Source organism: Cydia fagiglandana, chromosome Z (genome assembly GCF_963556715.1).
Source record: "Cydia fagiglandana chromosome Z, ilCydFagi1.1, whole genome shotgun sequence".
NCBI lineage: Eukaryota > Metazoa > Arthropoda > Insecta > Lepidoptera > Tortricidae > Cydia > Cydia fagiglandana.
The window spans coordinates 17,337,596-17,357,061 of record NC_085959.1 but is presented as its reverse complement, the minus strand read 5'-3'; the positions used below and the strand labels follow the sequence as shown (position 1 = coordinate 17,357,061).

At 38.2% G+C, this 19,466-nt stretch overlaps 2 protein-coding genes across 2 annotated transcripts; one reads left to right on the top strand and one right to left on the bottom strand.

The window, feature by feature from the left end:
* Positions 1-2,656: 2,656 nt before the first annotated feature.
* LOC134678165 (ubiquinol-cytochrome c reductase iron-sulfur subunit-like) lies at positions 2,657-3,661 on the bottom strand. Its single transcript, XM_063536619.1, has one exon. The coding sequence runs from the start codon at positions 3,578-3,580 to the stop codon at positions 2,741-2,743; it is 840 nt and encodes a 279-aa protein (XP_063392689.1). The 5' UTR covers positions 3,581-3,661; the 3' UTR covers positions 2,657-2,740.
* A 3,251-nt stretch (positions 3,662-6,912) lies between these two features.
* Positions 6,913-19,172, top strand: LOC134678176 (uncharacterized). Its single transcript, XM_063536631.1, has 5 exons — positions 6,913-7,034; positions 11,229-11,502; positions 17,328-17,471; positions 18,177-18,308; positions 19,073-19,172. Exons 2-5 carry the CDS (start codon positions 11,230-11,232, stop codon positions 19,154-19,156), a joined length of 633 nt encoding a protein of 210 aa, XP_063392701.1. The 5' UTR covers positions 6,913-7,034; position 11,229; the 3' UTR covers positions 19,157-19,172.
* Positions 19,173-19,466: the final 294 nt, after the last annotated feature.

The following is a 19,466-nucleotide window of genomic DNA, read 5'->3' as shown; positions in this document are numbered from 1 at the left end:
CAGGCCAAAAGTGTATAATACATTATACATATATAAATATACGTTATCCTCGTAAGGCATACATTTTAGGTAGGTATATAGGTACTATTTTTAATTTGAACTTTGTTTTGTAATACATTACGATAAATTTAGTTTGTCGAAAATAGCAATGAACTAAAAGAAATGCTACTTCATTTGGTTTATGAATCGTCCAGATCGTCCTAATTAGATTGTAAATTGTAATGGAGTACAGTCAAGTAAAATATGGGTGCATACTATAATTAACTAATTACCTTACTCAATAATATGTCCCATAGTTTTTAATTCGCTGACATAGGAGCTATGGGACATATTTTTGAATATGATGTGTGCGCCCATATTATTAGTATTATTACACTTGACTGTAGGTAGATTGTAATGGACGTTGGGTCTTTCGAGGTTTAATTATGTTTGACGTCGACTGTAGGAACTCTTATTCCTACCTAAATAAATTAGATAGCAGTGAAAAGTTATTATAAAACTGGTCAAGTGCGAGTCGGACTCGCGTTTCAAGGGTTCCGTACATCGCACAATTTTCAATAATTTTTTTTTTGTACGTGAAACGTGATGTGAGTGAAACGGCTTGAAAAACCCGAATGGGTCAATCAGAAACCGGATGTAACATGAAGTTTTCTGGCGTGGTGGCTTATATCTCTGCAACTATGGAAAGTAGCTTAGATAGGAAGATTAAATGCCGAACAATACAGTGTCCAAATGCGAAGACTGAAGACCGAACTCCGCGTAGAGCTAAATACTCGGAGCGTGCGACGGGTCGCGCTTCCTACAACTTCCGCAAGTGTTTTAAAAGCGAAGGCCGAAGAGAGATAATCCTACAGGGTGGCCGCCAAAAAATAAGTGCATTCCCGTACCCAGGGAGGTTTTGGGACTATACTGAGCAACTTTTCCGAAAAAAAATCCGAAATCGCGAAAAAAAAATGTATCCTCCTATAGAAAAAGAATTAGCCAAAATGTATGAAACAGCCAAATTTTTCTTCGCGATTTCGGGGTTACACGTTGGCAACCGGAATACACTTAATTTATTGTTTGGCCATCCTGTATAGTGCTTTTTAAAACACGTAACAACAGTAACCTAATCATCAGTACTACAAGTACCATTGCGGCTGTGTGCCAGATACAGCCTAGTCGCATTTTTTGTCTTCAGCTTCACGCTTGAAGCTAAAGGCACGCCTCTTCGGGACGCTTCGGGCCTTCAGCCTTATGCGGATATCGGCCTAGAGCCTTCGTAATAGCTGTCTACATCACGTTTCACTTAAACTATTGCGGCTGTGTCCCTCAAAAAACCTACCCGCATTTTTGTTCATAAATCCGACTCACGCTTGACTCTAGATTTCTAATAGGTTTTCCTGTCATATTTAGGTAAAGGACTGTTTTGTGTATTTTTTTCTGAATTTTAGACCCAGTAGTTTCGGAGATAGAGGGGGGGGAATGGTCATTATTTGTCTATTTTCTTGAATAACTTCTAAATTATTTATCGCAAATTTATAAAAAAAATATTATTAAGAGATTCTCACGATGAGCTCTTTCGTTTGATATGTAACACGATATAGTTTGCAAAACTTTGTTTTTAGGGTTCCGTACCCAAAGGGTAAAACGGGACCCTATTACTAAGACTTCGCTGTCCGTCCGTCCGTCCGTCCGTCCGTCCGTCCGTCTGTCACCAGGCTGTATCTCACGAACCGTGATAGCTAGACAGTTGAAATTTTCACAGATGATGTATTTCTGTTGCCGCTATAACAACAAATAGTAAAAACAGAATAAAATAAAGATTTAAATAGGGCTCCCATACAACAAACGTGATTTTTGACCAAAGTTAAGTAACGTCGGGAGTGGTCAGTACTTGGATGGGTGACCGTTATTTTTTGCTTTTTTTTGTTTTTTTTTGCATTATGGTACGGAACCCTTTGTGCGCTAGTCCGACTCGCACTTGCCCGGTTTTTTAATTTTATCGTTGGGTCATAGACTTACATATGTGTACCAAATTTCAACTTAATTGGTCCAGTAGTTTTGGAGCAAATTGGCTGTGACAGACGGACAGACAGACGCACGAGTGATCCTATAAGGGTTCCGTTTTTTTCCTTTTGAGGTACGGAACCCTAAAAAATATTAATATTATAGGTTACCAACTTACCTACCTAATAAAAAAGTGTTTCTCCGAGGTTCATGACTTACTGCAATAATAAGAAAGAAAACATAATACCCTCGGGATGTAAGTAAGTTATAATTGACCTGTAGATGCGCATTTGTGTAATTTAGTCTTTTATTTAATTATTAGGTATTTTATTTAAACTTTATTGCACATAAAAAAGTACAAATGGCGGACTTAATGCCCCTTGGCATTCTCTACCAGTGAGACTGACGAAAATCAGCGAGACTGATGAAAATTTGCTAAAGAGTTAGGTAATCTTACTCTATCAACCAAATAACTTCAAGAAGCTATTAGGCAAATAAGTACTAAACCAAAAACCATAATTTAACGCGTAATTAGCCGGGTCCACACAGATCGAGCAACGAGCATAGCATATTTCCTCGCGCACAAAACGGCAAGTGTAGACGTGCATCGCCCAAGGTGGCGCGCGTATGCTCTTCGCTCTGTGTGAACGTGAACCCGGCTATTAAGTAAAAGTTTTAAGTACGAAAAAAACATTTAATAAGTAATGCACACTACATATAAAAAATAACCGTAACAAGTCCTATAAAGACGTCATCCAACTAGAATAAGCGTATCTGAGAGAAATTTATAAGGCGGTACTTCCAAATTAGTCGGCGCCGGTCCCTTCCGAGTTCTTCCAGCGTTGTCGTAATGACTGCCATGACAGGGACAGTAAAAGCCTCCGGCGTAGTCTCCAGAGTTGGGGATCGGCACGCAGCCCAAATGAGTACATATGCCTATCACAATTAGCCATTCCTGCTTTTGGGCGCGCTTATCTGTAGGCTCCGGGTCTCTCAACGCAGAAAGAGGAGTTGCATTCTCCAGATCAATTTCGGCGGGAGTTCGGTTCTTAACAAAAACTGGTTTGCCTCGCCACTTAAACGCCATGCACACCCCTGGAGCAATTTTCGATATATCTATTTCCATTGAAGCCATCGCAAGGACATCAGCTGCGGCCCCCATAAAGTGAATGTAATGTAACGCATGTGATTTCACGCCGTAAGCGCAAAATAATAAACCAAAAAACCCAATAACATACGTACCCCCCGGTTTACCATCTCCGGAACCCCATGAAGTCTTTCTAGGATCCGCGTAGCGACTTTTTCTGTAGTAATCAAAGTTGGGATATTCAAGATCACGGTGGAACGGGGGTTTTGGACATTGGCCGTTCGCAAAACGCACTTGAGTCCATAGCGTAAGCACTGATGTTGGATGCTTTGTACAATATTTGCTTTTGCATATCTCTGGGTGATTTGACTTGTCAAAGCTGTCTTTGCTGACAAAGTTTTCGGGAGATAGAACGCTTATTGTTTTTATAATATCACCGTAACATAATACATTCCGAAATATGGCACCGCCAGACCTAGTCAAGACACTGCTTAAAAAACTCATCTCATCACTTAATTCGACCGAACACAATTATCGTGTTTACACAATTTATCCATATTTTCAAGCCAGCTCGAAGACAACTTGACAGTTACTTAATCAAAATAATGTTCATTCTTTAACACTTAACTTTGCAACCTTGCCAGTCATTATTTTCTGTACACATATTACACCTGCATAGTGAACTGACAAGGCAGTCGCCATCAGAGCGGCTACCGCGAAACTCGAAATTCGCAAATTGCGGGGATCTTTCTCTTTTACTCTAATGAAGGCGTAATTAGAGTGACAGAGAAAAATCCCCGCAATTTGCGAACTTCCATTTTCGCGGTTATAGCCCAGATATATAGGAGCGGCTAAGAAAGGTGCTCAAAAATATCTGAACACGCCTCTATTGTCAAGGCGTTATAGTGCGTGTTCAGTTGGTGTTCAGATATAAAATTCAATGAAAGTATTTTTAAAATAATAAATAATGAAAATAATGTACCTACCTATACCTACCTATAAATTTCGAATTTTGTAATTAATCCAATGCAAAATACATACACATAAAATTATGGTGGCATACAATTTGGGAGTTCCGGGAGCTAACATGTAGGTTGATAAGCACTTTTAGTGAGTGACGATAATGTTTTCATGCAAACTCGTACATTATATGAGTCGGCCGGTCCGGAATACTGAAAGCGATTAAACGGGATGTTATACCTAATTATAACTAACAGATAGGATCGAACCGTACTTAAATCATACGTGTGCAGAGCTATCTAAACGTTCATTCACGCAACCTAAGTCCTTCAACCGCTTCCATAATGAAATTATGCAATCCGTCCGAATGAAGTAACCGATACAACGAAGCCAAATCTATTAGACGCCTACACCAGACATATACCTACCTACTTAGTTAAGTATCGGAAATGTTATCAGATGTAGCGTACAAGCATATTGGATATAGAGTCGGACCAAGAAAAGTCTGCAGCGGATTTGATAGCCCACGCAGTCCAAGTATTATACGTCATAATTTTATAGAAGTTTGAAGTTTAAAATAGCACTTGCGCTGAGTGGGCTATCAAATCCCCTGCAGACTTTTCTTGGTCTGACTCTAATTCTTATTAATTAATATGAAATCTAAAATTCTAAACATTATGGGTGATTTGCAAAGAATTGTGTACACAGTTAAGGCATTAGTTGTCTTAAAGTCCACTGCATTTAATTAAATTACATAATTAGGTAGGTACTTACATTATGTTGCAAAATAACACATATAAAATTGTATAGGTACATTTGTGCATTGTATTTTATTTTATAACTGCACAAATAAGTTTACGGCCTACTAATTACAATTCTTAATGTTAGGGGAGGCCAAGGGGGGATTTTTATAGTCACAAAACGCGGTACGAGATCGTCGATAGCCCTGTTATTAAAATACCTACATATCGTATAATGTTAAGATAAGTTAAGAAATAAATATTAATGAAATCTACGTGTTAGCATGTAAGGTTTATCTGTTAATGCTAATATTACATTATGAAATAAATAAATGATATGAAAATTGCAGTATTTGCTATTGCGTCTGCGTGGTCTGCTATATACTTACCGGGTGTGGCCTGTAATATGAGCAAAAAATTAAACTGTTGCGGTACTCTTCATACTGACCAACATTTGTTCAGCGACTTTTAAAAATTACTTGTGGTTTGATTTTTAATACACTTTAAAGTTTATTCTAAGACGCAATGTATTGCGAATTTTGTTATGTTTAAGGCGTGACAAGCAACGTCAATCACAATGATATGGCGTCCATTGACGATAATATTTATTTTGTATGAAAAATAGGGAGTCTAACTTCTTCATAATTTTTAAAAGTTATTGAACAAAAGTGTCACCGTTTGAGGAGTACAAATAGTACAATCTATGTTTTAATTATTTGCTCGTGTTGCAGGCCACACCCGGTATATGTCTGCGTACCTTATCTATTCGGAGGTTATGTTTAGTAACAACTAGACAATGGCTAACGATGTCCTGTTTGTAGGTCACGTATGCTCCCATGCGGTTCATGGTCTTTCTTTTCCCAATAATTGTTTTGATCATGATCACCATTGCTGTTAAGTATTAGTTTCCAGACATCTACCTAGTATTAGAATTAAACAATTAAAGTCGTATAATATCTTATTCAGTCATAAAGCACATAACAATGGTGCTACAAGTACCTAGATATTATTTTAGGGACAATATAGGTACTTACGTAAGTACCTACTAAACTTTTTCGCTCCCAAGGTACCACTTTGTATGTTAGTAATATGTAATGTAGGTACTTGTTTCATAATAAACGCATACCTAGTTCATATCATGTATAGAAATCCAAATTTTCCCATTCCATAATTAATGAATTCATTTCTTTATTGATAAATAAAATGAAAATTTCATTTATATTTTTCCTGAAATAGGTATGGGAAAATTTACCCAACTTATCGCAACTTGCAATACGAGGGGTATCAGAGTATGGTGAGACATAACAAAATCCCCATAAATACCGGGTGTGGCTTGTAATATGAGCAAAAAAATAAACTGCAGGCTGTACTCCTCATACTGACCAACATTTGTTCAGCGACTTTAAAAAATAATTTGTAGTTTGATTTTTAATACACTTTAAAATTTATTCTAAGACGCAATGTATTGCGAATTTTGTTATGTTTAAGGCATGACAAGCAACGTCAATCACAATGATATGGCGTGGCGATGGCGTCCATTGAAGATAATATTTATTTTGTATGAAAAATAGGGAGTCTAAATACTTCATAATTTTTAAAAGTTGTTGAACAAATTTTTACCTTTTGAGGAGTACAATCTATGTTTAATTATTTGCTCGTGTTACAGGCCACACCCGGTATATAAATCATGTTATCCATTTTTAAACAAAATACCTACTCTATCATAGCTTTTAATTAAATAAAATAGGGATAACGTTTAGGTATATTACCTGGAAATTATTATACAGAATAACTCGGAAATATAAAAAAAACGGACAAGTGCGAGTCCGAGTTCCGTACTTTTTAGTATTTGTTGTTATAGCAGCAACAGAAATACATAATCTGTGAATATTTCAACTGTCTAGTGTCTAGCTATCACGGTTCGTGAGATACAGCCTGGTGACAGACGGACGGACGGTCCGGACGGACAGCGGAGTCTTAGTAATGTAATAGGGTCCCGTTTTACCCTTTGGGTACGCTAAAACGCCTTATCATTTTCCTCCAGGACTTTTCATGTTCTAACTGCACGTAAGCAAGTTTGTAAACAGTAAACAGCCGAATAGTGTCATCTCGAGCCCATGCGGTCGCGACAAGGCTGCGGCCCGGAAGTGACGTAAGGTGTGAAAGTGCGGTGCGCGCGCGCCGTGCTGCAGTTGTATCGCTGACGGCTCTCGCGGGCAGCGCATCGCCAAACGCCGCAGGAGACACCCGCAACGTGAGTACCGACTAACTAACAGAGTTTGGGTGCGGGCGCATATGCGATTTATTTGCAGATTTCGGATGCGAGTTTAATATATCTGTTACTGTACCGCGTTAAAAAAAATTACAAATTGTTTACCTGAGTTTATGGATTAAGACGTGTTAAAATTTAAAATCATTTTTTGAATTAAGTAGGTATAGCTTTGTGATTAATGAAATATGTATTATACCGGGTGTGGCCCGAAATATGAGCAAAAAATTTATCTGTAGGCTGTACTCCTCATACTGACCAACATTTGTTCAGCGACTTTTAAAAATAACTTGTGGTTTGATTTTTAATACACTTTAAAGTTTATTCTAAGACGCAATGTATTGCGAATTTTGTTATGTTTAAGGCGTGACAAGCAACGTCAATCACAATGATATGGTAATATTTATATAAGATAATATTTATTTTGTATGAAAAATAGGGAGTCTAAATACTTCATAATTTTTAAAAGTTGTTGAACAAAAGTGTCACCGTTTAAGGAGTACAATCTATGTTTTAATTATCTGCTCGTGTTACAGGCCACACCCGGTATAGATTATAGATTGTCAATAATGCCTTGAAAACGTCTATAGGTAGGTACCGATTTCGATAACGACTAGATATCTACTCGTAAGGTTACATGTTTTATTCTTGAAAAACTCGTTTACCTATAGTCAACCCAGTCCCTGGGATACCTATTCAAAATCAATTCAGTGACTGGGTCCTAACTTTGCTGTAATTAAACTAGCAGTCAAACTATACAGGGTCTTAAAAAATATTAAATATAAAATATAATACCTTGTAGGTGTTTGCTTACCTGTAATTAAGGTAATTTAATGTCGTATTTGCCCAAACTTGTTACCCAACATCAAATTCTTGTTTATTAATGATGAGCTAGGTCTAATCCGGAAAATATACTTACTTACTATAGTAGTGTACCTACCTTATAATGGACGTGGAACCGGTAATGCGACAAAAAACCACAAATCCTCTAAAATAAGTATCTAAAAGTAGTTTATAAACACTCAGTGTTCAAATATAGCCAGACTGTCTGGCTATATTTTATCATAAATAAGAGTCCTAGAACTGTATCAGTTTAAATTTTTATCAAATACGGTTATCTTTTAAGAAATTCGCGTCAACCCAAAAGTTGTCGTGTCACTGAAAAAAAAAAAAAAACCAATAACAAAAATCAGATTTTCTTTGATCAATCCACATCCTTGGGCGAGTCTTTACTGTTTGTTAGTCTGTGCGGAAAGAGAAGAGTCGTGGAATGTATTGGGCCCCATACATTCCACGACTCGTCTTACTCGTCTATTTCCGTGTGTATGTATATACCTATTGTAGACTGATATCCCCCATACAATGCCGCAATCGTCCATGTTGCAGATGACATTAAATATTATTTTATATTTTAGTATTTTTTGAGTATGGAAATGGAAACTGCCGCCCTACTGTTACGTGTAATGAACTTGACAGACCGCGATTATAGTAAAAAAAGTATATGTATTTAATATTAACTTAATTAATATTGTCCGTCACTGCCTGAAACACAGGGAATCCTAGTTCAGGCATTTGTGAACCACTTGTAAAAATATATAAATTCTTACCCCCATATTCATAAACATCTAGTAAAGTTGACAAGCCGATAATAAATATCTGTTTGACCCTTAAATGATTATTATCGGCTTGTCAACTTTAGTAAAAGTTTATGAATAAGGGGGTTAGTCTTTAAAAACAACTCCATATGTACTGTATATATTATACTTTTCTCAATAAATTATTTGTATTTGTATTTAAAAAGCATAAATAAATAATTTAGAGTTCTAAGAATAATTTAAAAAAAACAACGGGTTGCACTCCGGGAGTGCCGGCAGAAGTGAAAATTCAATGACATGTAACAGTTTTTCGATCAGGTCACGTGTCCGTCTTACGTCTATGGCTCCTCTACACAATGGGCCAGCGCCGGCCACTCCAAGGGACGCAGCCATGCGGTACAATGAGATAGCAATATCACTTGCTCCCTCTAACGCATAAATGAGTCCCTTGGAGTGGCCGGCGCTGGCCCATCGTGTAGGTAGAGGAGCCATTACGAATCTTACGGTCACGTGACCTGTCGCGAGTTTAACGTTTTTTCCCCATCACAAAAGGTGCACAGCGCCGCTAAATAAGTTTTCACTTCAAAAATTTTACAACCGCCTGGCGCCTGGCGCCATTTAATATATAAACTTATGCTTTTCTTGTATTGTATTTCTGTGCATGTGATAGCGGCGAGGAAAATCGGATTTTACGTTAAAATGTCATAAAAGCGGTACCTATGTAGGTGTCAGTTTTTGTACCTAGTATAAACCTAAAATTTGTGAACGAGTTAGTCCGTCTTGAATATTTAATAGTATAAAGGTACATACCTATCAGCTTTTACTGTGCTACATTGTAGAATAAATAATTAATGCACGAACATCAATGAATCATTACATTTATTTAGGTAGTAGACAAAATGTTCACATAATTCCCAATTGCTACTGCATAATAACACCAAGCACTAACAAATACAAAAACAATCAAACCAACCAACAGAGTAATGTCCATGGGAAGTAAATCTAGCTTGCAATGCTTGGTGTCTAGCAAGTAAAACCACGAAAAAACACACACCAGAGTCGGTACTATGGTAATAAGAAGAATTATAGTACACATGAACATTACAATGACAAAGCCCACTGTCAGCATTGAAGCTTGACCTGATTTTAAGAGCGGTGCGATTAGAAACATTAAACCGCATATTGCTAAAACTGCACTAAGGAAACCAACGGCAGCGACTAGTGGCCACTTGGCGTCTTCTGGGACTCTCCCTACATAATCGGCAAACTCATCTTCAAATAATGACAGGAACACGACAACCGTCACACCGAACCCACTGGTGGCTAAGGCTATGAACGCTATAAAGCACTGGGCTACTTTTAGTGGTATACAGCAGCAGCATTTGTTAACTGGAGGTAGTATTCTCATATCCATCTTTCATAAAATAAGTATTTTGCGAATCAACAACACTTCAAATCATGACGTAAAGGTATTTTGAAGAGTTTGACATTGTTTGACATTATATGATAATGTTATACAAAAATAAAAGTGAATGAAAGGCTGTAAGCCTGCTGTGAGCTCTGTAAGTAAAAGAATGATTAGAATGATTAGGCCTCATTCGCACGAGCGCTTACAACGCGCGTTATAAAGCGTTTGAATTGGTTTAAATGACACAAATGGATACATGTGTATTTTATTAGTACAGTCATTATATCCAAAAAACGTATTTAACTGATTTGCAAGACCGAAGTGATCCCATAAGTGTTCCGTAAACAAAGTTTTGTACGGAACACTAAAAACCGACCCTACCCGTGAATAATTAGTTCTTGGATTTTTTTTTCGTAGGTCCCTCGGGGGAGTCACTGGGAGTGTAAATTCAAAAAGTAGACTGAATCAGGCTCCTGTGTATATATGTGGATTGCGCTGCAAAAGAGAACTAGTTGATATCTAAACTATAACGTATCTAGAATGGATCTAGTACGTGTCGTCTCTTGTGAATACCTTGAAGTTCGAATACGGCAGTAGGTCTATGGCACCTACATACCTATTAAAATCGTCCTTACTACGAGTTTAGCTAGCAGGGCCAGTGGTAAATAATAGTTCACGGAAGGGATGCTCCCAATTCACTCATCCGGCGACGGCCGGGTAAGGGAGTGTACTTTGTGTAACTAACTGTTATTTAAACTACTTAATTAGTTTCTGATTTAAACCTTTACCAACAATGTTTTAAAGGTGTGAATCAGTATAAATAATAAACAAATATTATCAACAACAATCACAAAATGCAAATTAGTGCTGCACTCTGGCGGCAGAACATTGTAGTACCTAATACTCTCTATTCTTGGTGTTTATTCCACAGATCTACAATGTACAAGATTGCATGTCAAAATAGGTTAGACCATCAAGAAAAGTCTGCAGCGATTTTGATAGCCCACGCCGTGCAAGTGTTATTTTAAACATCAAACTTCTGTGAAATGATGACGTCTCAATAACACTTGCACTGCGTGGGCTATCAAAATCGTTGGAGACTGGTCTGGCTCTAACATATTCATGCCAAATTATTAATTCTAGCACTTCTGTGATTGCTAAAAGGTTCATGTTATTCTAGAATGTTCTTCAACGCCGGTATCGTCCTGCTCTGCATTGCGAGTTGCCTCTCTGCGCCAGTAGACGACCCTATTCGGGTGGAGCTCCCGGTGTACGACCAACCGCAAGCCAGCTCCGACGTTGCTACCGTTCCCGTGGTAGCGGATCAGCGCTCAGAATCAGCCAGAAGTGACAAGTCGATTGTCGGGAATCTCATTGCGCATAAAATTGATGAGCTTGGCAAAAGAATTGCACATAATAATAAATATCACAATCATGCACAATTGGCACACTACGTAAGTGTCTCTCTCATAGCTTATACAGGGTGTTACTGACCATGGGGCTTTAAATCCAGTGTTCAATTCTACTCGCTAAACTGAGCTACTTTTATTATGGCACCAACCCCGAAATCCCGAATTTTTTTACTTTTCATACATTTTGGCTGATGATGTCGTCGTTTTCTATGGAAAAGCCAAAAAAATTTTTTCCGATTTTAGGGTTGATTCCATAGTAAAAGTAGCTCAGTTTAGCGAGTAATAGTACAGTTATTATAGATTTTGACCCGTGAATAATTAGTTCTTGGATTTTTTTTTCGTAGGTCCCTCGGGGGGGTCACTGGGAGTGTAAATTCAAAAAGTAGGCTTAATCAGGCTCCTGCGTATATTCAAAAAATGGTTTTTTTTCCAAAGAAACGGTTTTTCTTCAATAACTCGGCCATTTTTGATTTTACAGTTAAACAGTAAGGACAAAAATTGTAGGAAATTTGATTCTCTACAAGTTAGTCCAGTCATTATATCCAAAAAACCGACCCTTCCCGTGAATAATCAGTTCTTGGATTTTTTTTTATACGTCCCTCGGGGGAATCACTGGGAGTGTAAATTCAAAAAGTAGACTGAATCAGGGTCCTGTGTATATTCCAAAAACGGTTTTTCTTGAATAACTCGGTCATTTTTGATTTTACAGTAAAACCGTGAGGGCAAAAATTTTAGAAAATATGATTCTCTACAAGTTTGGTTTTCACAATTTTTCTTCAAGGATCGATAGTTTTGAAAAAAGCGACAAATTCAAAATATTTTCAACATCTCGTTTATTTTCAACTTTACGACATGAATGAAAAGGACTAAACTTGTAGAGAATCAAATTCTGAATAATTTTGGTTCCCACCTTCTTTCCCCCAAAATCGATATTTTAGAAATTAAACCTGAAAAACGCGACAAATTCAAAATATTATCATTATCTCCTATGTTCCACGCTTTACGGCATAAATGAAGGGAAACGAAGTTGTAGAGAATCAAATTCTGAACAATTTTTGTCCTCACGGTTTTACTATAAAATCAAAAATGACCGAGTTATTCAAGAAAAACCGTTTTTAGAATATACACAGGACCCTGATTCAGTCTACTTTTTGAATTTACACTCCCAGTGATTCCCCCGAGGGACGTACGAAAAAAATCCAAGAACTGATTATTCACGGGAAGGGTCGGTTTTTTGGATATAATGACTGGACTAACTTGTAGAGAATCAAATTTCCTACAGTTTTTGCCCTTACGGTTTTACTGTACAATCAAAAATGGCCGAGTTATTGAAGAAAAACCGTTTCTTTGGAATAAACCATTTTTCGAATATACGCAGGAGCCTGATTAAGCCTACTTTTTGAATTTACACTCCCAGTGACCCCCCCGAGGGACCTACGAAAAAAAAATCCAAGAACTAATTATTCACGAGTAGGGTCGGTTTTTTGGATATAATGACTGTACTATAAAATCCAAAATCCAAGCCCTGGAATTAAAGCCCCATGGTCAGACACATACTGTATTAATTATAATTCATTTTTTTAGCATTAGAAATAAGGTAATCAATCTTGATGTGTCTTTTAATTGAAAACGCATTTTTAAAATAAGTTACGGCAAATATGTAACAATTATGAATCTAATACGATCATTTATATTCTTCTGCTTTCATAAGTAATAGTTACTGATTTTTAAAAAGCGCTTTTCAATTAAAAGACATGTCAAGATCGCTTACCTTCTTGCAAGTTCTTTCTAATGCTAAAAAAAACGAACTATAGTTATCTCGAAATTGTCAGACAATGTAGGCAGTTAAATAAAATTGAGTATTAATAGTACCTACTAAAGTAAGTTGCGGTAAGACTAACATAGTTTATGTCACTCGGTATGAGGATTCCTTCGTGTCGGAAGCCGGTGTTGCTCGAAGGAGGATTGAGGATTCCATACAAGTTATAGTCTTACCCCACCTTATCTTATACATACATATACCTATATGTAGATAGGTGGATATAGGTGGATAAAAACTATCCGTGCCACTACCCTAGTAGCATTTTCGTTGGGGCCCACGGTGCCAACAGTAGGGAAAACGTTGGGATAAGGTTCGTTCCGTAGCCAACATTAATTTTGTATTGGCCCACCATCGCATTTACCAACATTCGCTGTGGCACAGATGCCCAACAATGGGCCTTTGTGTATTTTGGTACCGTTGGCTAAACAACGATAATATTCGTTGGCCCAATGATGACATATATCGCATTTACCAACATTGGCAGTGGCAGTGATGCCCAACAATGGGCCTTTGTGTATTTTGCTACCGTTCGCTAAACAACGATAACATTCGTTGGCCCAATGGTGACGAATACCGCGTTTACCAACATTGGCTGTGGCACGGATGCCCAACAATGGGCCTTTGTGTATTTTGGTAACGTTGGCTAGTCAACGATATCATCCGATGGCCCAATGATGACAAATATCGCATTTACCAACATTGGCTGTGGCACTGATGCCCAACAATGGGCCTTTGTATATTTTGGTAACTTTGGCTAATCAACGATATCATCCGATGGCCCAATGATGACAAAAATCGCATTTACCAACATTGGCTGTGGCACTGATGCCCAACAATGGGCCTTTGTTTATTTTGGTAACGTTGGCTAATCAACGATATCATCCGATGGCCCAATGACGACAAATATCGTATTTACCAACATTGGCTGTAGCATTGATGCCCAACAACGGGCCCTTGTTTATTTTGGTAACGTTGGCTAATCAACGATATCATCCGATGGCCCAATGATGACAAATATCGCATTTACCAACATTGGCTGTGGCACTGATGCCCAACAATGGGCCTTTGTTTATTTTGGTAACGTTGGCTAATCAACGATAACATTCGTTGGCCCAATGGTGACGAATACCGCATTTACCAACATTGGCTGTGGCACGGATGCCCAACAATGGGCCTTTGTGTATTTTGGTAACGTTGGCTAGTCAAAGATATCATCCGATGGCCCAATGATGACAAATATCGTATTTACCAACATTGGCTGTGGCACTGACGCCTAACAATGGGCCTTTGTGTATTTTGGTACCGGTGGCTAAACATCGATGACATTCGTTGGCCCAGTGAGCACAAATATCACATTTACCAACATTGGCTGTGGTACTGATGCCCAACAATACCAGTTGAGTTGGCTTGTGGCGTCACTAGATGGCGTTACTGTCTCCAAACATCGAAGTTATAGTTATTTTCTCGATTATTCCGGATAAAATCATAATATTTTTTAAAAGTAACTTATAAATCTAATAGCTATAACTATAAAATTTATACATAAATTTAAAAAATTGTATTTTACCAACATTTTCTCAATTTAAATCTCAAAAAACATAAATCTCGCTTACGAAGTTTCGAAGTGCGGTTAGTATATATACAAATTAGAGTGTATAGTAAGTGAACTTGCTTCGGCAGTACATATACTAAAATTGGAACGATACAGAGAAGATTAACAACAACTGCTGCCTAGGGCCTTCATGTGGATACAACCAATGCCTACCGTAGTGTAATTGTAATATTTATCAGCAAAGGCCCAACGTCGTATTACACAACCACTTACTTAACGTAGGGTAACTGTAGGACTCGTAAACAAAAGCCCATTACTTAATTAGACTGTAGGCACACTATAAATTACACAACTATTTACCTACGGTAGTATTGTAAGAATCCTACACAAGGCCCAACGTTAAAGTTACAATGTTGGCCCTTTGTGAGACAAACTGTGTTGGGCCTTCAACCTGGTGCACGACTACCTACCGACCTACCTGACTTGCCGTTGGATAATTGTTGAATTTGCAAACAGAAGCACAACAAAAAAATTGCCCTTTTTTATTTTTTTGCAGTTGGCCCTAGAGCAAGCCATACGGCCAAATGTAACAATTAACCAACCATCAAACAAATGTGTATAGGCCCAACCACGGCCCAACCAAAACCACCACCGTTGAATAATTGTATGATTTATTTAAATAGGCCCAACGAAAAAATTACTCTAATGGCCCTCTGTTGGGAATCTTCGGGAGGGCCTTTGTCGAGGGCCCTCCAGCAAATCGTACGGCCAAATGTAACAATTAACCAACCATCAAACAAATGTGTATAGGCCCAACCACGGCCCAACCAAAACCACCACCGTTGAATAATTGTATGATTTATTTAAATAGGCCGAACGAAAAAATTACTCTTATGGCCCTCTGTTGGGAATCTTCGGGAGGGCCTTTGTCGAGGGCCCTCCAGCAAATCGTACGGCCAAATATAACGGTTGCCCAACTAATACGTAAACAAAGGCCCAACAAAATCCCTACAAGAAAATGCTATTAGGGTATGGGTTCCCCTACTTAGTGCAGAATATGGACATCAACATGTTTCAGACAAACAGATTACTTTTTCGTGCTAGTAGGACTAGATAACCTTACATATCTTATGAAATGAAACTGCACAACGGGACTTAATCGCGTATTTAAGTTTTATTAAGATTTACCTCCGACGTTTCGAGGACGGCGTTGTCCCCGTGGTCTCGAAGAAGACCCTCCCCCCCTCCTCCCTCCAGCCCCGCCCCCGAAACAAACGTCCTCGAAACGTAGGAGGTAAATCTTAAATACGCGATTAAGTCCCGTTGTGCAGTTTCATAATGTTAAATAATCGTGAAAGTTTAAATCAGTGTCTTACATATCTTATTGTAAGTAGGTATAGGTACATAGTTTCAGAGCAATCTATAGCTAGTCGTTTTAAAATGATAGCGTAACTACGTTAGTATGGAGAACCAAGGTTCCTGCCTGGCCAATAAAAAAGGCGCGTATTAAAAAACAACAATTATATTTGACGACCGGTCTGGCCTAGTGACCCTGCCTATGAAGCCGATGGTCCCGGGTTCGAATCCCGGTAAGGGCATTTTTTATTTGTGTGATGACACAGATATTTGTTCCTGAGTCATGGTTGTTTTCTATGTATATAAGTATTTATATATTATATATATCGTTGTCTAAGTCTTCATGGGCTTACCGTGGGCCTTAGTCAATTCGTGTAAAAAAAATGTCCTATAATATTTATTTATTTATATTACTTATGTTAGACTTTCTGGTTAAATTTAAGCCAGTGTAATTTCTACTCATAGGTGGGTACAGTTTAAATTTATTATGGATAGAGCGGGGCCAAGCTAACACAATGTGCGGTAATATCATCATTCTGTGCAAATACGATGTTTATAATGACACTCCCTCACTTTGTTCTGTTCAAGTCGATGCAAAATTAGCTTAACCGAACTTTATTACAATAAAAAAAGTTCGAGAGATTTACAACTCTCTCGAACTTTATAATACTCAGGCACAGTGACCTTATTGTTAGAAAAGGGAGGCTTTAAAAGTTTTTGGCAAAAATTTCATTTTTGGTACAGCCTTTTATCGCTGACTGCACTTTTCTTACGACAGACCACTAATACTTATCGAGACAATTCTAAAAACCCCTAACACAATTAGGTTGCGTTGTTTCATCACAGAGTTCCTATGGCCACCTCCTGTCTCCATCATCAGATCAGCTCGATGGTACCATAATATTAGATTGTCATCCGCTTTACATGCATGCAAAATTTCAGCTCAATCGGAAATCGGGAAGTGGATCAAATTTTGCTTGCAAGATTTGATTACAAACAACGGGACAGGTGAAAGTAAATAAAAGCTTGTAATAAAAAAATTTAGGTGCAGAGTTGAATTCACATAGAAAATTTGAATTTCGCGCCTTTTTCTACTAACAATTTGGATGAGTTTCAGAATACTTTATTTATTTTCAGGAGGGAGCTGAATATTTAGCAACGGGATATTTTGGTGCACCGCCGACGACGCTTGAAGGCGCTATTCTTGAATCTGAGGGATACGGCAGCAAGAAATTGTCACTGAAGGAAAATTTACACGGCATCGTCGCAGGACTCTTGCAAGTATTATTATTACTTATTTAAAATAAGGTTTTTACCAGACTGGGTCCTAGAATCAACCTGTTGACCGATGTTTATGTCGCGTGTCCATCCTATTATGGCTCCTCTAGACGATGGGCCAGCGCCGGCCACTCCAAGGGACGCAGCCATCCGGTAGAATTACAATGATATATCAACCTCTAAAGCCCGCTCCACACTCGTGCGCGAATCGCGGCGCGAAGCCGCGAACGCGAGTCTGGAGTCGATTTCGCATATCAGCGAACTAGACTCCACACTCGTGTTCGCGGCTTCGCCCGCGATTCACGCGCATAGTCTGGAGGGCGCTTAACGCATAAATGCGTCCCTTGGAGTGGCCGGCGCTGGTCCATCGTGTAGGGGAGCCATAATAGGATGGACACACGACATAAACATCGGTCAATATCATACTCCATTCAATTTTGGCCCTGAGTTAATATCGCTACTACTAATAGGTACAAACAGCTTACATACTTATGGCATCATATATTATCAACTACTTTCAAAATTTTGTTTATTGGAATCAATTGGAATGCTACGCAATCTTTCGTCCTTTTTTGATGTAAATATTTTATTGTGTTCAAAATAATTTTTCTAGCATAAAGCATTAAGTACATGGGAATCTTTTTTGGCAGTTTTTTGTCAGTTTATAATCCTGTAGACTATACGTTTTAAAGTACCTAACTTTTACAGCCCAAACCTATAGTGGATACGATAAAGGAAGAAGAAAAATATGGTAACTCGGGCGACAAGTTTATCACAGCTGGGAGAGCCTTAGTCACCGGAGCAGAGGGAGTATCGAATCTCGTTAACTCGGTTCTTGAGGTGAGTGATAGATTAATCTTTCTTTGTTCACTGTCACCTTATATGAAATGATATGACAAAGTCACACGTCCAAATGTGCTTCCTCTTTGAAGTTGGGAATCCATAGTAGAAACACCATGAACAAGGTGAACAAAACAAGCCATGAATGTAGTATACCGGGTGTGGCCTGTAACATGAGCAAATAATTTAAACATAGATTGTACAGTCACCTGCAAAAACATGTTACTCTTTGAAGGCCGCAAAATTATCTGACACGATCTTATTTGTAAAGCCATAAGAGCTTGTCACATATTTTTGCGGCCTTCGAAGAGTAACATGTTATTGCAGGTGACTGTCCTCCTCAAACGGTGACACTTTTGTTCTACAACTTTTAAAAATTATGAACTGGATCCGGCGTGAAGGGTGGGGGAAATGACCGAACAGGATAGTCTTATATATCATGTAGGAGTAGCAGCGAAAGAGCTATTATTGTTTGTCCTTGTCAGTCTCACATTTTTTTTACTCCCCACCGTAATGGTATGGATTATGGTGGGCAAATAAATTCGACCAATCATAGTGTCGCATTGCGTATGTTTTGTCCCTCACGGAGGCACGCGTATGCCACTTCTATACGAATAGCATAATTAGTATAGCATTAATAGCAGAATAGAGTGAGACTGGGCAAGTGTTTTTTAACCGTCACATATCTATGAAATTATGACGTTTAAAATAACGCTAGCAAAATCGCTGCCGACTATATTTTTACGTAATTATTTTATTTACAGGTGCCTGGGACAATATTCAAGAAAATAACAAGGATCGCAACTGAAAAGCTTAATAACTTGGGTGGAAAGATAATTGGCCTCTAATATGTAGGTAGTTTAAACCTTGGAACGACACTTAACTGTAGATTAACATTAATGTAACTTATTATTTAAGAGTAAAATAAATATTTACACTCAAGGAATGCATTTTAATTTGAGGCGCATCCCGGCCGCTTTGTGGTAATATCGAGTCGATTTATAGAGCTCCATACCTCTAAAGGAAAATACCGGCCAAGTGCGAGTCGAACTCGCGCACGAAGGGTTCCGTACCATTACGCAACATAAATATTTATTATATTCTGTTTTAGTATTTGTTGTTATAGCGACATCAGAAATACATCTGTGAAAATTGTGA